This window comes from Podarcis erhardii (assembly GCF_964252035.2).
Source record: "Podarcis erhardii genome assembly, chromosome: 16".
NCBI lineage: Eukaryota > Metazoa > Chordata > Lepidosauria > Squamata > Lacertidae > Podarcis > Podarcis erhardii.
Genome location: NC_138514.1, coordinates 27,175,915 through 27,194,168, shown reverse-complemented (window position 1 = coordinate 27,194,168; position 18,254 = coordinate 27,175,915). Strand labels below are relative to the sequence as shown.

Genomic DNA, 18,254 nt, shown 5'->3' with positions numbered 1-18,254 from the left:
GCTATTTTCTGATGGTCTAGAGAACGTTTGCAAGTCATGACATCTCACCTCACCATGACCCATTGCTTTATCTGCACCTTCAAATCAGCTTTCTGTGCTGAAATGAACAGGGAGGCTGTTGCAGATGAGGAGAGCTCTGTGTGCCTGCACTGAACGCTCTTGCAGTTCCATTGTTATCACTAAGTGATTATAATGTCGGTGCATTTTATGCCTTATTATATAAATTCTGACCACCACACCCTCCCCAGCTTGCAGAGAACAGCTCTAGAGACTGTACTTCATGTAAGAACATAAGATGAGCCCTGCTGGATCAGACCGAGAGCTCACCTAACTAATTTTTGCCATGGCCGGCTCTATCATTAGACAAAGTGAGGTAGCCGCCTCCAATGGCAGATTCTGGGTGACGTGTTTCACAGAGCTGGCAACCGTTGCCTCTGTGAATCCCACAAGCAGGGCAGGAGTGCTGTTACTTTCTCCTGCTGTTCTTCTGGTATTCAGAGGTATGTTTTCTATGACTAGTAGTTACTGATAGCCTTTCCTTCCATAAATCTGTTCGACTCCGCTTTTAAATGCCTTTGAACTTGGTAACCACCACTTCCATAGCAGATTCCACAGGTAACCCCTGCACCCATCTGGATGTCCAAGGCTGGACTTCCTTGGTGGTGGCCCCATCATTATGGAGCGAACTCCTCCAGGAGTTCCTGGCAGGTGAAATCTTGGTGATGCCCTCCCGGGCAAGTCAAGTGACCTTCCTTGTTCCCTGCAAGCCTTTGAACCCAGATCCTTTGGCCTTTTCGTGCCTGGCTATGGTGGCCTTTATGGAGCTACTTTCATGGCCTTGCACCAATTTGGTTTCTTCTGAGCTTGGCCAGAAGAGACCTTGAGCCCGACAAGGGGCAAGTGGTGATTTTTTTCTAGAAAAGGGATCAAATGTGGTCTTTGGCCACTAGAGGGCAGTGCATAGTTTGCCTTGCCGGTCATGGCTGAGGTGGGGGAGGAGGTGAGGAATGTGGATGTGGGATTAGGGGAGACAAGGTGTGCGGTGGGGGAAGGAATCTACACCATTAACCCTCACCTGTGCCTCCTCTTCTTACGAGAGCCAGACGCAGACCTGATGGGCAACCGGAAGAACAGAAACAAAGAGAGGAAAGGAGAGACACTGGTTGAGATGGTCCAGGAGGAAGGGGGGGGAGCGCATAGCCAAATATCTCTTTCCTTGCATAAGAGCCACACCAAAGATGCAGACCCTATTCCTGAATTTTAAATTGCTGTAACCAGCCCTGAGACCTGCTGATGAAGGGTGAGCAATAAATTTAATAATAATAAATAAATTGCTCATCCAGACCATCTCAGTCCAGAATGTGGGGGGTGGGGCTGTGCAGACAACAGAAAGATTGACCATGGCCTTTACTGACGGAACCTGCAGCAACTTGTCTCTATGTAACACAGCCATATTGCCCTGTCGATTTCACTGGACTCCAGTTCACAGCATCCTGCCAGAGCTGATGGGAGCTGGAGGCCGCGACAATCTCTTGCCTCTGTTAGTTCTCTGCAGCACATTGGTCCTTTCAGCCCAGTTCTAACCAGTTGTGACCGACAGTGGCACACCTCAGTTTCATGAAAAGAAAGGTCTCTTCCAATCCAGGGGCCTCCTTTTAACTGGAAATGATGGGGTCAGACCTGGGAACTTTTGCTTAAAAAAAGTATGTACTCTCCTATCAATGGGAGATTGTCTAGTGGAAGAGACAGATAAGAACAAAGGAAGCTGTGTTAGAGTATTGAACCACTTAGCTCAGTGGTGTCTATACCAACCAGAAGTGGCGCCCTAGGGCCCTAGCCAGGGATGTCGGGGATCAAATATAATAAAAATGGAAGGGCGTTGTCATGCTTCAGTTTGCTTGGCTGTCAACAGGTGGCGATGCTGACTGGTGACTAAAGCCATGGAGGAACAGACAGGACAGGCTGCACCAGTCCCCCAGCTGTTCTGCCTCCTCTACCTACCAGCCTGAGGGCAATTGCCTCCAGGGTCCAGATCCCTAGGCCAGCTGGCAGTGCTACTAGCCAGCTTTGGAACTGGCTGCTTGCCCAGAAGTACCCATACAAGTTTCCAAAATCCTGTCACAGTCCAGCGTGACCAGAAAATGGAAGCCAGGTTCTGGCTCTGTTGGTGAAGCATTTGAGATGCAAAGAGATGCTGGCAGGATTTTCAGTGCCTTCTCCCACCCCTCCCCAGAGATGCCCCTGGGGATTGAACGGGGGCACCTTCTGCATGAAAAGCAGATGTTCTGCCAGTGAGCTATGGACCTTCTATAGGATAGGGGGAGATGAAAAGGGGGAGCCCTGAGTTCTTTACCTGTCTCTCCGATGTTTTTTCCCTGTCTTCTTCTTCTTCTCCTTCCGGACCGGGGAAGAGCTATCCCCGCTGAAAAGCAAAAAAGGACTATGTCAGTTTGTCAGGAGGAAATGGAGCTGAATCAACATGTGGGAATGTCATAAGAAAAGCCTGCTGGATCAAGCCAATGGCCCATCTAGTCCAGCTTCCTGTTTTCACAGAGGCCAGCTAGATGCTTTATATGGGGAATCTGCAAGCCAGACCTGACCACAAGATCCCTCTACCCTCCCAGTGGCGTAGCGTGGGTTGTCAGCACCCGGGGCAAGGCAAGTAATTTGCGCCCCCTAACCCGTGAATTTGCGCCCCCTAACCCTAACCCCCAGATGTTGCGCCCGGTGCGGCCGGCCCCCCCTGCACCCCCCACGCTACGCCACTGTACCCTCCTGTGGTTTCTAGCAACTGGGAGGCAGAAGCTGGGCTTCCTTCAACTGTAGAGGCAGAGCCCTCCCCTCTATGAATTTCTCCAATTCTCTTTTGAAGCCATCCAAGGGTTAAAGGCATCCAGACAAATTAGCCCCCTTACTTTATGCGACTGCTTTTTAGGTGGCTGGGGAAACCATGTGGGGAAAGCAGTAAAAAAAACAGACACCTTGGATGGGTTTCTATAAATATATGGGAAATTATAGGTAATAGATCATGTGGATGATGCGAATTCTGTTGGCACTCACCTGCGATCAGATCCAGGTTTCCTTTTTTTGCTGAGATTGCAAGGCAGGAAACAGACAAAGGAGGGGTTAAGGAGTGTCTCTCTGAAAAGAGCGGAGGGTTTGGAGAACAAGGTAGACTTCTGAAATCAGGACCGGGCCGGACAAGTGTCTAACCTGGCATATTTTTAAAACCAGTAAGTAAATTACACAGGCCACATCTATCAGGACTGTGTGTGTTTTTGTGACCCTGCGCAAACACAGAAAGGGTTCAATTCGACACCCAAAGAATTTCAGCTTTCTTGAGCAAGTTGCTAGTCCCTGTGGAGGTGAAAGCAGGGGTTCAGAACTTGCGGGGTTCAGAAGCATTGCCAGGGATTTGGGGTTGGAGAACTCTTGTTCCATCTGCCAAATTTGTACCCCCCCCCCACTTTTTTTTCCTCCAAGGAGCTCAGGATTTTCCAGTTTTATCCACACTACAACCCAAGAGAGAACAACATTTCTCAGACTTATACAATTTTGCAAAGGGGGGGGTGTTTCACAAACCTTTTTATGTTTCATGTATCTGTTGCTTTAATTTAGCCCTACCTAGGTGGCATTATGGGTAAGACCCACCCCAGCAGGGAGTTGGGGCGATGCTAGGTAGTACCCCCCCCCCCATTTCACATGTTCCAATTTCAGTATTTAAGGAATGGCATCTGCTGTGGTCATCACCCCCACTTTTTAAACTTGTTAAATTTCACCACCTCTTATGGGGAGGTAGTAAGAAAGGGGGGACTGACTCTACTGAGTTCACATTTAAAGACAAACTTTATTTAATCCACACTTCCGGAAACAATATGCAAATGAAACACAGACACCTTTCAAAACCCACACTTCTCCCAATTTTGCAATGCACTTCTCCAGCCAAGTAATGTGTGCCAAAATGTATTCACTTGGGTAACGTTTGTATAAAACACATATACTGCAATTTTCACACCACCATATAATCTTGCTTTGTTCCCTTAAGACCACACTTTTGCTATGAGGACATCCTTCCAATAATTCTTAAAGCGATTCATAACATTTCATTTATGCAGTCGACAATTTAATGATTTCAATTTGATGCCCCCCTCCCCTGCCCCACTTGTTGAGACATTTCTGGGGAGGGGTTGGTGGATTGGCAAATGCTATTTTTATTTGCTTAATGGGGGTATAATAATAGAATCACAGAACTGTAGAGCTGGAAGGTGCCACGAGGTCATCTAGTTCAGCCCCCTAAAATGCAGGTCTACTTTTGCCCAATGTGGGGTTCAAACTCAAGACCCTGGGATTAAGAGTCTCATGCTCTACTGACTGAGCTATCCTGGGTAAAAGGTAAAGGGACCCATGACCATTAGGTCCAGTCGTGGCTGACTCTGGGGTTGCGGCACTCATCTTGCTTTATTGGCTGAGGGAGCCAGCGTACAGCTTCCGGGTCATGTGGCCAGCATGGCTAAGCCGCTTCTGGCGAACCAGAGCAGCGCATGGAAACGCCGTTTACCTTCCCGCCAGAGCGGTACCTATTTATCTACTTGCACTTTGATGTGCTTTTGAACTGCTAGGTTGGCAGGAGCAGGGACTGAGCAGCAGGAGCTCAACCCATCGTGGGGATTCGAACTGCTGACCTTCTGATCGGCAAGTGCTAGGCTCTGTGGTTTAACCCACAGCGCCACCCACGTAATCCTGGGTCGTATGTTGCTATTATTAATACCAGGAGTGCCTGGAGGATATATGTGATCAGGATCCATCTCAAGCTGGTTTCAGGCGTGGTTTGGGGACTGAATTAGCCATAGTCACCCTAATGGATGACCTCTATTGAGAGTGCGGTGAGGGCTCTGTTTTTCTTTCTGGATCTCAGCAGCTTCGGATACCATTGGCCATGGTGCCCTCCCCACCCTTTGGCTGAAAGCAGAGGCAACCTGTGGCCCTCCAGGACCGGTTGCCGGACTACAATTCCCATCATCCCTGACCACTGACGGAGGCAGATGAGAGGGGAAGCCATATGCACCTGAAGGAGGGCTGCCACACTCCCCATCCCTGCATCAAATAAGCAGCCGCTGCTGAATTGCTAACGTTTTCTATCGTACTGCGTTATAATTATAGTGATTGTCTGTAAATTATCGACGCGCGGAACCACTTGGGAGCAAAATGTATTTGCAGGAAATGCAGCGTGCGAGGAAACTGACGGTGACTTTGTAACGTTACAAAGTACTGTTCTTGGTCATCTCAAGAGGGGCTTGTTCTTCACAGCAGTGCAGCACCAAAATGTAAGGCATCTCCCAGACCCTCAAAGTGTCCCTATTTTCCAGGACAGTCCCAGATTTACAGAAGCTGTCCTGGTTTCTGATTTGATTCCAGAATGTCCCACTTTTCCTTAGCACGTCCCTATTTTTACTGGAGAAATGTTGCAGGGTATGGAGTTATGTGACCCCCCCGCCCGCTATAGCTGTCAATGTTTCCCTTTTTTAAAGGGAAATTCCCTTATTCTGAGTAGGATTCCTCGCAAGAAAAGGGAAAAGTTGACAGCTATGCCTCAACCCCAAGGCAAGGAGATACAACCTTTAGAAGCCATCTGAAGGCAGCCCTGTAGAGGGAAGTTTTTTAATGTTTTATTATGTTTTTATATATGTTGGAAGCTGCCTGGAGTGGCTGTGGCAACCCAGTCAGATGGGCAAGGTATAACTAATAACATCATCATCATCATCATCATTATTATGGTACAACGGGTTAAGTACTTAATTCGTTCTGGAGGTCCGTTCTTAACCTGAAACTGTTCTTAACCTGAAGCACCACTTTAGCTAATGGGGCCTCCCGCTGCCGCGGCGCCGCGGCACAATTTCTGTTCTCATCCTGAAGCCAAGGTCTTAACCCGAGGTAATATTTCTGAGTTAGCGGAGTCTGTAACTTGAAGCGTCTGTAACCTGAAGCGTCTGTAACCTGAGGTACCACTGTATTATTATTATTGAATAGGGCATCCCTATTCTCGTTGGAGAAATGCTGGAGGCTGTGATCTCCCCCAGCCCGCCATAAGCAAGCCTGCCAAAATGGTTTTCTTTCTCTTTAGCTATCCCAAGCCTCATGCCAAAGGCCCCCAAATCCCCCTGTGACATCACTTCCTGTGCCCAATTACCCAGGCAACCTTCCAAATCTCCTGTCCCCTGGGTTAAGGCTTCAAAGGATTTTTTATTTTTGATTGAGCCCCCATAGGGTGGTCCTCTGGGATGAACCCTCTCAGCCCTATGGGGAATTTATACATATACCTATACATTATACCTATACATCGTCATCTGGTTCAAGGGAGGAGACAGCACCGCTCTCGCCTGGTCCCCCCCCCCCGCTACTTTCCTCATTAGTTTCATTTCCCCCTGGCCTGGTTTAAGAAAGCCACACTCATTAAAATGTTAGCTGAGCTCTGAGGAGGAAATCATTAGCGGAGGGATCTGAAATAAGGAGGGGGGGGGAGAGAACTGGAGGCAAAGAACGGCTGAGACCCCCACCCTCCCCTTTCCGCACTTAGTACATCCAGGAATAGATGCGTTTCACAGTCAGGCGTGGAATACTGGCCCAGCGAAGCATCGAGAAGTGTCTCTGTGCCGGGGGACGCAGAGCCAGTCTCTATGTTTGGCCGAAGAAACTGGCAACGCCAACCACAGGGAAGGTGTGCTGAGCCCAGAGTTCAACAGGTTATGTTTCAGGCAGGAATGGGGGCTGCACAAAGGCCTGGGAGAAATCTAAAACATGGAATCATAAGAGTTGGAAAGGTCCCTGAGGGTCATCCAGTCCAACTCCCTGCAACGCAGGAAATATGTGGGGATCGAAGCTGCAACCTTGTCATTATCAACACCACGCTCTAACCAACCGAAATAACATTCCTGGTGCGATACGATAGGCCTCCCCACTATCTGCACTTAACAGAAACAGATGATGCCATATTGGTTCCGGCAGGCTAAAATGGTTTGGGTTTCAGCCCTGTTTCAAATGTGTTTGTTGTCTTTGTGTTTTTAACTGTTTTGGGTTATTTATTTATTTTTGCAGATTGCGGCTTAGAAGGCTATGAATAAATTTGTCGCAGTAACAGCGGCGACATCTGGAGAGCCAAAGGTTCCCACATCCTTGTATAGGACTTGCTCAAAGCCCAGCATTCTGGCTGGATTGAAGAGTCCCTGGCCCAGGTCATATCCACTTGTTTGCCCTTCCAACCCAACATCAGTGCCACTGGGGGGTGACTCACCGGCTCCGGCGATGACCTGATTTCTTTTTCTTTTTCTTCTTGGGTGGGGGGGAGGTGGAGCTGCTCGATCGTCTCTTCAGCCTGTAGAGGAGGAGGAAGAGGATTTTAGGATAGTCACTTGCTGGTTTACAGGGGTCGCCAACACAATACACTCCATAAGCTAATAAGACTCCAACTCCCATTAGCCCCCAGGTGACATTGCTAAGAGCCTGGGATGGTGGGAGTTGTAGTCCATCCACCTCTGAAGGACACAACGTTGATGAACCCTGCTGTAAGCCAATTCAGTGGTTCTCAAACATTTTTGGGGCACAGCCCCACTGGTTCCATAAATTCACCCTCAGTTTTCCCTACCCTATTAAAAACATCATTCAGAATAGCAGTTTGCCGCCCAGTGGCTTGGGTATCCCAGTCAGATGGGCAGCATATTAACAACAACAACAACAATTTCAGAACAGTAGCATTTATTTAAAATCCACTCAAAACCTTCTGTCTGGTTAATTCAACAAAACTGATCCAGTGGCACCAGACGTTGCACGAAAAATATTTTCACTGACAAAGACGCAAGGGCGATGGACATTTATAGCATGAGCTATTTATGTATAACTCCTTACCAGGCATGAACAAACCTTCGCTTACCGCAGACCTATGGTAGCTAATTTATAAGAAAAATCAATGGCTATCTCCAATAACTGGCTATCTTGTGACAAGAACCGTAAATACAAACCAACGTGGCAAATTAAATAGCTTTGTAAGTGATCAAGAGCAGTAAAACTTTAAATACGAAGCGAGGAAGGTGTTTCGCTCTAGGCACTAAACTGGTCAATGGTAAAGAAGCGATCAATGGGTTTGGGGCAGCCCACCTACAGCCCACTACCACCCCTTCACTTCTTAGCATCCCCCCGCTGCCACCCCCTGGTCTCTGTGTCCTCCTGCCTCCTGCTTGCCTCTTAGAACCCCCCCCCCAAGTAATGCCACATCAGCTAGGGGGCAGTACTGCCCAAGGGTTTGTTTCTCACCATCAGAGCGTGAAGAAGTGTCCACGCCTTTTCACAAAGACCCTTCTTGTAACCGTGGGAAATGACCTGTGTTCTCCACAGGAGACTCACCTGTATTCGCGGTGTCTGCTGTCGTCTTGGTAGCAGTCGGTCGTGCAGTCGCACTGCAAAGGGCATCCCTTCCCGTACTCCGGGTACTGCATCGTGTACTCTTCGCCATCCACCATGTGATGGTTCTCAATCACTCTGCACCAAAGACAAAAGGAGGAGGGGGACGTTGCAGAAGTGTTGTGTAAGGATCCGGGCTCTGCAAGGATTCGGACCTGAAATAGGCCTGAGCAGTGGCATAGCAAGGTCAGGTGGTACCCAGTGAGGAAAATTTCTTGTCACCCCCCCCCCCAACATTGAAATCTAGTTGGACTCCCAAGAGACTGCAATCTACTTACAGTATAAAAAGACTGGCTGTGATCTGCCCATTGTTATTGCCAGAGGTTGCTGAGCTTTTTTTAGGGAAGGATTGGCCAAAGGTGTTGAGCTTTTTTGGGAGGGGGTTGCAGGATTTGGGTCCTGAGTTGATAGAGCTTCTGCTTCTCTCCTTCCCTCCACCCTTCACTTGTTTACTCTCCTGCCTCCTTGGTGCTGACCTTTAAAGCCCTAAACAGCCTTGGTACAGTATACCTGAAGGAGCATCTTCACCCCCATCGTTCTGCCAGGACACTGAGGTCCAGCGCCGAGGGCCTTCTGGCAGTTCCCTCCCTTCAAGAAGCCAAGTTACAGGGAACCAGGCAGAGGGCCTTCTCGGTAGTGGCACCCGCCCTGTGGAACGCCCTCCCACCAGATGTCAAAGAGAAAAACTTTTAGAAGACATCTGAAGGCAGCCCTGTTTAGGGAAGCTTTTAATGTTTAATAGGTTATTGTATTTTAATATTCTGTTGGAAGCTGCCCAGAGTGGCTGGGGAAACCCAGCCAGATGGGCGGGGTATAAATAATAAATTATTATTATTATTCCCATCCTCTCCCTGCCTGCCTGCCTGCCTGCCTGCCTCCTCCAGCAGCCCGGGAGCGCGGGGCTGACAAAACGAAGTGCCGAAAAGCAGCACAACAACCCCCCTTCCCCTGGCGGCTTGGGGCAGGCGAGAGTCTCGGGTGGCCCATGGGAACGAATGTCACCCCCCTCAGTGATGACAGCCAGGGTGGACCACCCCCACTGCCCCCACCTTGCTCCTGCCCTGGGCCTGAGCCAGGTTATGTCTTAAGGACACCTCTCTTGATGGGCTCAACCACACTTCCACTTGCCCTGGTCTAGAAAGCATGGGTCCGAGCAGTTTTCCCTTTGTCCCGCTCCCTTCCCAGGAAAAAACCTCTCTTTAGCTTTAAATCAGAACAAATAGCAATCTGTGGGAAATTGCTGTTTTCTCCGATTGAGCGCTAAAGAGCAGTTTTCCCCAGGGGAAAACAGCGGGACAAGGGGGAATACAAGAATATAAAAAGAAAGAGTCAGCCTGAAAGTGGGAGAAAAGGTGAAAGAGTGAAGGAAGTATGGAATGTTTCAGGTTTTTGACCTGTGATGTTGTTTCCCTGTCCCTGTCCCCCCCCCCCCCCCGTAAAGCCAATTTATTGTGGTTTCTTATTAACCAGGTTGTGACAACTTTATCATCCTTATAAAATTTGTATGTAAGCAGATCACCCTATTGATTAGCTCAGAGAAGAGCCTGGCTGATGGGGGGGTGTGCAATTGCCTTGTCTTAATAAACAGAGTCTTGAACAGACCTTTCCCCCAATCACAGTGCGAGGGCTCGATTTCTATTTCACAATGTGCAAATCCACACTCTCTCAAACCTTTTCCTCTGCAAGGAACTCAGAGGAATATAGGAACCAGCAAGCACGATGGCATCACTTCCCCTTGCAGCTTCTGAGTTTGGAGTGTGGGAGAACAACACAAAGCCAACTCAGAGTGAGGGCAATGCATTTTGTCCCCACTCTGAATGGGTGTACATTTACCCTGCCGCTTTTATAAAGTGTCCCCCCCCCCTTTGAGCCCCAACATGTGCTATTCACAGCCATCTAATTTGCACTCCAGCTACCACAGGCAAAAGTCATGAATAGGCTTTTCCGTGACAGCCATGCTTCCTTCCCTGCTTCTCCAGCCCACTGATGTCTCTGTTGTATTTTCTGAGCCAAAACATCCTGGGGTTCATTTCCCTTAAAGCAGCCAATTATTCACTCGGTTTGTAATTGGGTTAAGCTCCCTTAGCGACAGAGATTAATGCTTCCTGGGCTGTGTCTGCAGGCTGCTGTGGCCTCCCCTTATAATTCCCCCCTTTCAGCTTTTCCCCTGGGGATGCCAGGCAAAAGAGGAGTGAGTCAGTTTCTCAAAACCATTTGCCAGCCTTGATATTTATAAGCGCTTACGATTTTGCAAAGGCAGACGCACAAAGGCAGAGGCCATGAGACTCCCATGTTTTTCCACGATACGGTTTGCTGGGGCTGCTACAAACCGATCGATTGAGTGAGTTCCCTAATCCAATCCAGAAATAATGTGGAAAGACGGACATAAGAAGGGCCTGCTGGATCAGGCCAATGGCCCATCTAGTCCAAGCATCCTGTTCTGACAATGGCCAACCAGATGACTTCAGGGAACATTACTGCCTCCAGCTGTGGAGACAAAGCAGAGCTATCATGGCTAGTAGACACTGATAGCTGTCTCCTTCATGAATTTATCCAATTCTCTTTTAATGCCATCCAAGTTGGTGATAAATTTTTTTTAAAAGGTCATATATATATATATATATATATATATATATATATATATATATATGTCTCATTCATATATATATATATAATAAATGTTCATGGCACGTATATAAATGTATGGGCCACATGTCTGAGGCAGCACAGGAGGGCAGTCCTGGAGCCATTTTGGTTCCCAAACTGACCAAATGTTTTCTCTGCAAGGTCAAAGGAAAATGGAAAAGCCTCCCCATTGTCTTTTCATTCACAAAACCTGTCTTAAGGGTATATCTGTGTATGAATAGGGTGAGCCTGTGACCTGCCTCAGGAACTAAGTATTTGTCACTACAAAAGACTGGCCAGGCTCCCCAGGCTCCCCAATCAAGTAAGCATTAACAGGTAACCTGCCAGACAGGAGATAAACAACACACTCAGATTTCTGCTGTAGACCGCCCTTTCTGTGATGTAGGTATGATGTGTCTAGGGGGTGGTCTTGAGCTGCACCCCTTCTGTGATGTATGTATAATGTTTCTGGGGGTGGTCTTGGACTCCAGGGCGGGCAATTTAAAATGTCTATATAAGAGCGGGCACACCTGGGTTCTGGGTCCTCCTCCTCCTTTTCTGCGTGTGAAGGGGGCACCCTGTTGCAACAGTTCAATAAAGATCAGGCTTACTAGCTGCTTTGCTTCTCAATATTCTCTGGTTGGCCTCTATTCTTTTCTCCGACCAATGGAGAACCTGCAAAGGACTCTATAAGGGCTCTTGTGTCCCCCATAAGGGAATAAGGGCAGATTTCCGTTTATTACAGAGACCATCACTGCCTCCTGGGGAAGTGAGTTCCATAGTTCAACTACGTGCTAAGAGGAAGGCACGCTTGGCAAATCCACACTGTGATCAACTCCCGCCCGGAAACCAATGTCCCCACTATGGAAGAACGTGTGGATCTAGAACTGGCCTCCACAGTCACTTACAGACTCATTGTTTAAACCGTGTTTATGGAAGACACTCAGCTATGAGTGATCGCCAAAAAAGAAGAAGTTGTCTTCAGACAGCCATTCAACATTCAGCTTCATGAGAAACAGTGTTTTCAGAGAGCGAGAAAAATGTTTCCTCTATCCGCTTTATCCATGCCATGCATCATTTTGTAATACTAATGCCACCCGTCTGACTGGGTTGCCCGGTTTTTGGGCACCGCACAAGAACTCACCCCAAAAGCACGTTTTCGGGGCGAGAGCAAGGTGTGGGGCACATGACTCTCCCAGGAGCACAACCCAAAAAGTGCATATCCCGGTTTTGCATCAGAAAAAGTTGGAAGGTGTGATTAAAAGTGATACGATACCCTGGACCGCACAAGCTGCTCTACCTTTTGCCCAAGTTCCACGTCCTCCCCAGTTCCCCCACCCAAAGGAGGCCTTCCTGTGCAATGAATCAGCAAGCTCTCTTCCTGTCCTCTTCAGTGACCTGGTTTCTTCTACGCCCTCCCCCAGTGCTGGCTAATGGATTATAATATGCGCTTTGCTGGCATGGCAGCTAAGTCGCTATCAATCCTGGGAAAGCTCAGAAGTGTTACTGATGGAGAGGGCCTCTCACGTGGGGGCAGGGAGGCCAAGCCATGGTCCATGAGGGCAATCAGTCCCTCAGGAAGGGAACCAACCAGCCTGGCTGCACCTTGCTGTGTTCGAGGGAAGGGGGAAAGCAGTCTGCAAGGACAGTGAAAATGAGCCGCTGGGTTGCCTGACCTGGAAGCTTTCAAACCCAACTTTCTAGTTTTCTACATGCAAGGAGTTTTTTTTTGGGGGGGGGAATCCTTTGCCCTGACACTTTAGTTTTGCTAAATGCAAGGAGTTCAGGGGAAACTAGGCTCTGTTGCCTCAGGCACACTGGAAACCAGGAGGGAGATATTAAAACAGGCAGAGTTTGCAGTGAGGATACCAGCGCCTATACAGATATATAGAAGAGAAGAAGAAGAGTTTGGATTTGATATCCCGCTTTATCGCTACCCGAAGGAGTCTCAAAGTGGCTGACATTCTCCTTTCCCTTCCTCCCCCACAGCAAACACTCTGTGAGGTGAGTGGGGCTGAGAGACTTCAGAGAAGTGTGACTGGCCCAAGGTCACCCAGCAGCTGCATGTGGAGGAGTGGAGACGCGAACCCGGTTCCCCAGATTACGAGACTATCGCTCTTAACCACTACACCACACTGGCTCTATATAGCAACAGGTGTATTCATATTGGCCAGGCAAGCAATTGGTACATGCCATCCCTTCCTAACTCACATTTGACGCCCATGTTGGTCCTCGCGGGTGAGAACACCCTCTTTTTCCATCAGCATTTGCCGGAAGGTCCCCACTTTCTGACGGATCTCCTCTTCGGAATACCTGCCGTAGCAGACAAAGAAAAGACAGAGTTAGTCAGGAATACTCATGGTTTCATCCTCCCACCATTGCCCATTATTCAGCTGTGATTCCTGGTAGCGGGGTGGACTAGATGATGCGTAGGGTCCCTTCTAACTCTAAAGTTTTAGGATTCGATGACATTATTTTTAAAAAATTCATGCACTTATATCCCTCCAGTTTTCTCCAAGGAGCTCAAGGAGGCGTACAGAGTTCTCCCCTCTACATTTAATCTCAACAACAACCTGGTGAGGGAGGTTAGTCTGAAAGAGACCTGCCAAGGTCACCCAGTGAGCTTCACAGTTGAGTGAGAATTTGATTTTGGCTTTTTTGTGGCATCATCATCATCATCATCATCATCATCATCATCATCTCACTGCATTTCTTACCTGCCCTTTACTTCAGCGTCCCAGGACAGATCAGAACATTGTAAAAATAGAGTCATGTAAGGTAGCTAAATCTTTCTGGGAAATGATCTATAATGAGTTGGGGAAAATGCTAAAGATAACTTTAAAAACAACAACAGAAGCTTTTATTTTAGGTAGAATTGGTGGAGAGGTACGCAAAGAACGGGGGGGGGGGACTATTTATGTACTCTGCTATGGCTGCCCAAATGATTTACAGCCAGAGATGGAAAGAAGAAACAAGTCCAATGAAGGAAGATTGGCAACTAAAATTTATGGACTGCGCTGAAATGGCAAAATTTACCTGGAGAATAAGAAACCAAGAAGAGAGACTTTTTAATACAGAATGGGGGAAATGTATGGACTATTTGAAGATGTAAACAACTTAGAACATTAGCAGGATTCACATAAAAAGGTGCAGTAAGAATAACTTAAAGGGGATACAAAAGGAAAATTAGTAAATAAGTTTGAATTCGATATGCATTGGTAAAAGGTATAAAATAAGTACGGTAACCACAGAAAGGTGGGGAGGGGGTCAAGGAGGATGTGACATTGTAGATGGATTATGTAAATATTCTTTTCTTTTTGTTAAAATATTTGCAAAATGAGAAAATGGTTTTTTTTAAAAAAAGAATATTATAAAAATAGAACATTAAACTCAATTAAAACAATTTACCATCCCAAAAAATGGGGTGAGTCCTAAAATCTCTTTCTCTCAGGTGGCCAAAGGCTGGGTAAAGAGGTGCATCTTCAGCTTAGGGTGAAAGCCATGCAATGAATGTGCCAGACACACGGTAGTCGGGAGAGATTTCCACAACTGAGGGGCCTCCACAGAGAAGGCCCTTGTCCAGCTGCCATTCCCAAACTTCTGAGGGCAGTGGAACTACCAAGAGGGCACCTAAAAGTCTCTGTAGGGAAGGAGAAGGTATTTCAGATATTTGGGAGCCTTTCGGGGCTTCAGACACTAATGTGAGGTCCTTGAATTGGGCTTGGAAACAAACTGGCAACTGTCCTGCTGACGGACAAAGACTTTTATTCTGACACAACTTTGGGAACTGGTTGTTGTTGTTTTATTTTTTAAAAAGGGATTTTATAATGCTCTGCTGTTTTTATCATCTGTATTTCAGTAGATTTTGGTTTTTTGGTGTTTTTAACACTATTTGAATTTTATTATGATTCGGTGATTAGCTTTTGTATTTTATCTGTGTTGAAAGCCAGTCGGAGGGGGGAATCAATATAACGATGATGATGATGATGATAACTGTTTAAAAACGGGCGTTTGCTGAGCTCTGGTCACAGCATTTTGGACCAAGTCACCTTCCAGGGCAGCCCCACAGAGAACGCATCATACAAACCTTTTGGAAAGATCAACCGTGCTGCAGAAGCCCAGCCGGTCTCAAACAACTTTCATCTCCTTAGGAAGATTCATGCTAACGTTCTCATGCAATTAAAAACACCCAAAACAATCCAGGCATTTCGGTGGGGGTGGGGTGGGGAGGCAAATCTGATCAGGCACCTAGCATCCAGGGAGGGTTTTGTACTCATTCGTACGGTGCATAGTTAAACTATGGAACTCTCTCCCACTGGAGGCAGCGATGACCATCAACTTGGATGGCTTTACAGGAGGACTGGACAAAGTCATGGAACAGAAGGCTATTGATGGCGACTAGCCGTGACAGAAAGGGATGCAGGTGGCGCTGTAGGTTAAACCACAGAGCCTAGGACTTGCCAATCAGAAGGTCGGCGGTTCGAATCCCTGCGACGGGGTGAGCTCCCATTGCTCAGTCACTACTCCTGCCAACCTAGCAGTTCGAAAGCACGTCAAAGTGCAAGTAGATAAATAGGTACCGCTCCGGCGGGAAGGTAAACGGCGTTTCCGTGTGCTGCTCTGGTTCACCAGAAGCGGCTTAGTCATGCTGGCCACGTGACCCAGAAGCTGTACGCCAGCTCCCTCGGCCAATAAAGCAAGATGAGCGCCGCAACCCCAGAGTTGGCCATGACTGGACCTAATGGTCAGGGGTCCCTTTACCTTTGCCTTTACCTAGCCATGACAGCTCTGCTCTGCCTTTGTGGTTGGAGGCAGCAATGCTTCTGAATACCACTTGCTGGAAACTACAGGAGGAGGGAGGGTTCTTGTGCTCTGAGAAGAGGATGCTGGAGTGAGTGGGCCATTGGCCTGAGACAGAAAGAGAGAGGAGGAGGAGGGGGAGGGGGAAATATAGCCAGGGCAAACAGGTCTCCCTGCCCAGGTGCTGCTTTTTATCTCTGACGTTTGGCCTCTGCGAAAAAGGGCCCCTTTGTTTTTCCTTCCCAATTGACTTAAGAGGCCCGGCCGAGTATTTATTGGGTGATTCAGCCTGGCTTCCACAGCTTTCATGGCCCATTAACTCTGAGTTACGGGCCAGCCAAAGGAGCTGGACGCTGCTCTCTGCTCGCAACCAGAGGCCCCCTCTCTCCGGCTGCCAGGCCTCAAGAGTCAGTGGGTCGATAGCTCAATGATTTATAGCATCGGGTGAAACATCCTGGAGAGGCGGGGAGAAGAGGAGATGGCGGGGGGGGGGGGCTTCCCTTTGTTTCCTTTGTGCTCTCGGAGCAGTGAAAGCGCCCAGCAGCTCGGCAGGAGCTTGGCCAACCCCCCTCAAAAAGAAACAGGATTCTGGCCATGCCCATTGCTGCACTGAGCAGCCTTGCATGAGCCCAGCACCACAATCCTGTCTATACTGCAGGCCAGGCTCTCTATTAGGGGAGGAGGAAGGGGAGGTCAATGAAACAGCCATTGCTTTGCATGCAGAAGGTCCTAGGTTCAATTGCCAGGTATTATTCTCATTACCATTAACAGCATTATCATTTTATTCTTGCCTTGTGCCTCCTTCCCTGAGCCCGGGAAGCTTCTGCCCAGCTTAGGGAGGGGAGCAAGATGCTCTGGCAGGTGTCTCAGAGCCTACCCTTATGTGTTAAGTACCGGCACCTTTTATTTCCAGGAAAAAAGCACTGATTTTATTATTATTTATAGGTATTTAGGTAAGGCAGGGGAAAGCTTCTGCCAGTCAGTGTAGACAATACAGAGCTAGATGGATGAGTGGTGTGTCTCAGGGCTCACCCACACTTACTTTGCCCTGTGCTTTCTAGGCAGAGACCATTAGGTCCAGTCGTGACCGACTCTGGGGTTGCGGCGCTCATCTCGCTTTATTGGCTGAGGAAGCCAGCGTACAGCTTCCGGGTCATGTGGCCAGCATGACTAAGTTGCTTCTGGCGAACCAGAGCAGCGCACGGAAACGCTGTTTACCTTCCCACCGGAGCAGTACCTCTTTATCTACTTGCACTTTGTTGTGCTTTCGAACTGCTAGGTTGGAGGAGCAGGGACCGAGCAACAGGAACTCACTCCGTCGCGGGGATTCGAACTGCCGACCTTCTGATCGGCAAGCCCTAGGCTCTGTGGTTACGCCACAGCACCACCCACGTTTAGGGATGTCTACTCCCCAGTAATCCCCACTGAGTAATTTGGAGCTTACTCCCAGGGACGTGTTGGTATAGAGGATGGCTGCTGCAATAGATTCCTGTTATTTCGTTCAAGAGCAGGGCTGGTGTTTCCCTACTGAAGCTGGAAAGTAAATGTGCTTTCCTGTGTTAGGCTGCAGACCCAGGGCCCACGAGAAGCTGCAATAACAGGATCACCCACCCACTTGCGCCCACCCACAAGTAAATTTGCCTTTGGGTGATGCTTAGAGCCTGATCCTACGTGATGCTGAGCATTCCTTCTCATTTCTCGCCCCTTGGCAGCACCCTGGGGTTCCCCCCATGCAGGCAGAAGCTTGGGTAATGAGGCCATCAATAATTCTCCTTCATCTGCCTTCAAGGGATGCAAAGCATCCCCTTGGGAATATATCGTGGTGACTCAGCTACGCTCAGTAGGGTATGTGGGCATGTCAGGCTGGGAGGTGAGCAGAGCTGGAGGCAGAAGGGTGGTGTTAGTACAGAAGTGCAATTTTTGCACACCTCTGAAATTTCACAACGTTTCAGAATCCACACCTTTGCCTTCTAGAATGTGCCATGGGAAAAAACCTGTCGTGTTGCTCCCGAGAGCTCAGATGTGGCAGCTCATGTGTGGATTCACTTAACAGGCTCAGCTCCAAATCCAAAAGCCCCCTAGTTTGCCGCCCAAAATGAATGTTGCTGGATATATTTGATGATGCAAATGCAGATGCATTTGCTGAAAGAATTGGCTTTATATATAATCTTGGCAGCTTAATTAGTAATTGCAACTCGGTGGAAAACAGCCCCAAATCTTACACTGGATGCTTGGTTCCACTCACTCTGTAATATACCTGCAAGGGAGAAAATTATGCCTCATTTCACCCTTGACACTGGCTTTTGACACCTGAAGTGTATAATTTTAGGACCCACCTCGTTTTTATGATTGCCAATTATTTCGAACTGTTTTAAATG

The 18,254-nt window shown here is 48.1% G+C and overlaps 2 protein-coding genes across 3 annotated transcripts in view; both read right to left on the bottom strand.

Moving 5' to 3' along the window:
* Positions 1 to 5,817, bottom strand: part of LOC309331411 (uroplakin-3b-like) — a 178,405-nt gene extending 172,588 nt beyond the window's left edge. Inside the window, exon 1 of the mRNA XM_081843634.1 lies at positions 5,779 to 5,817. The gene's annotated coding sequence lies outside the window, so the exon portion shown is untranslated. The remainder of the gene's footprint in view (positions 1 to 5,778) is intronic.
* Positions 1 to 18,254, bottom strand: part of SRRM3 (serine/arginine repetitive matrix 3) — a 101,869-nt gene that overhangs the window by 25,427 nt on the left and 58,188 nt on the right. For both annotated transcript variants that reach the window (XM_081843523.1, XM_081843524.1), the window contains exons 4-9: positions 13,288 to 13,389; positions 8,395 to 8,529; positions 7,289 to 7,369; positions 3,061 to 3,090; positions 2,354 to 2,422; positions 1,076 to 1,111 (exon numbers count right to left, since the gene is read on the bottom strand). In XM_081843523.1, the coding sequence (XP_081699649.1) occupies positions 1,076 to 1,111; positions 2,354 to 2,422; positions 3,061 to 3,090; positions 7,289 to 7,369; positions 8,395 to 8,529; positions 13,288 to 13,389 (453 nt within the window). The remainder of the gene's footprint in view (positions 1 to 1,075; positions 1,112 to 2,353; positions 2,423 to 3,060; positions 3,091 to 7,288; positions 7,370 to 8,394; positions 8,530 to 13,287; positions 13,390 to 18,254) is intronic.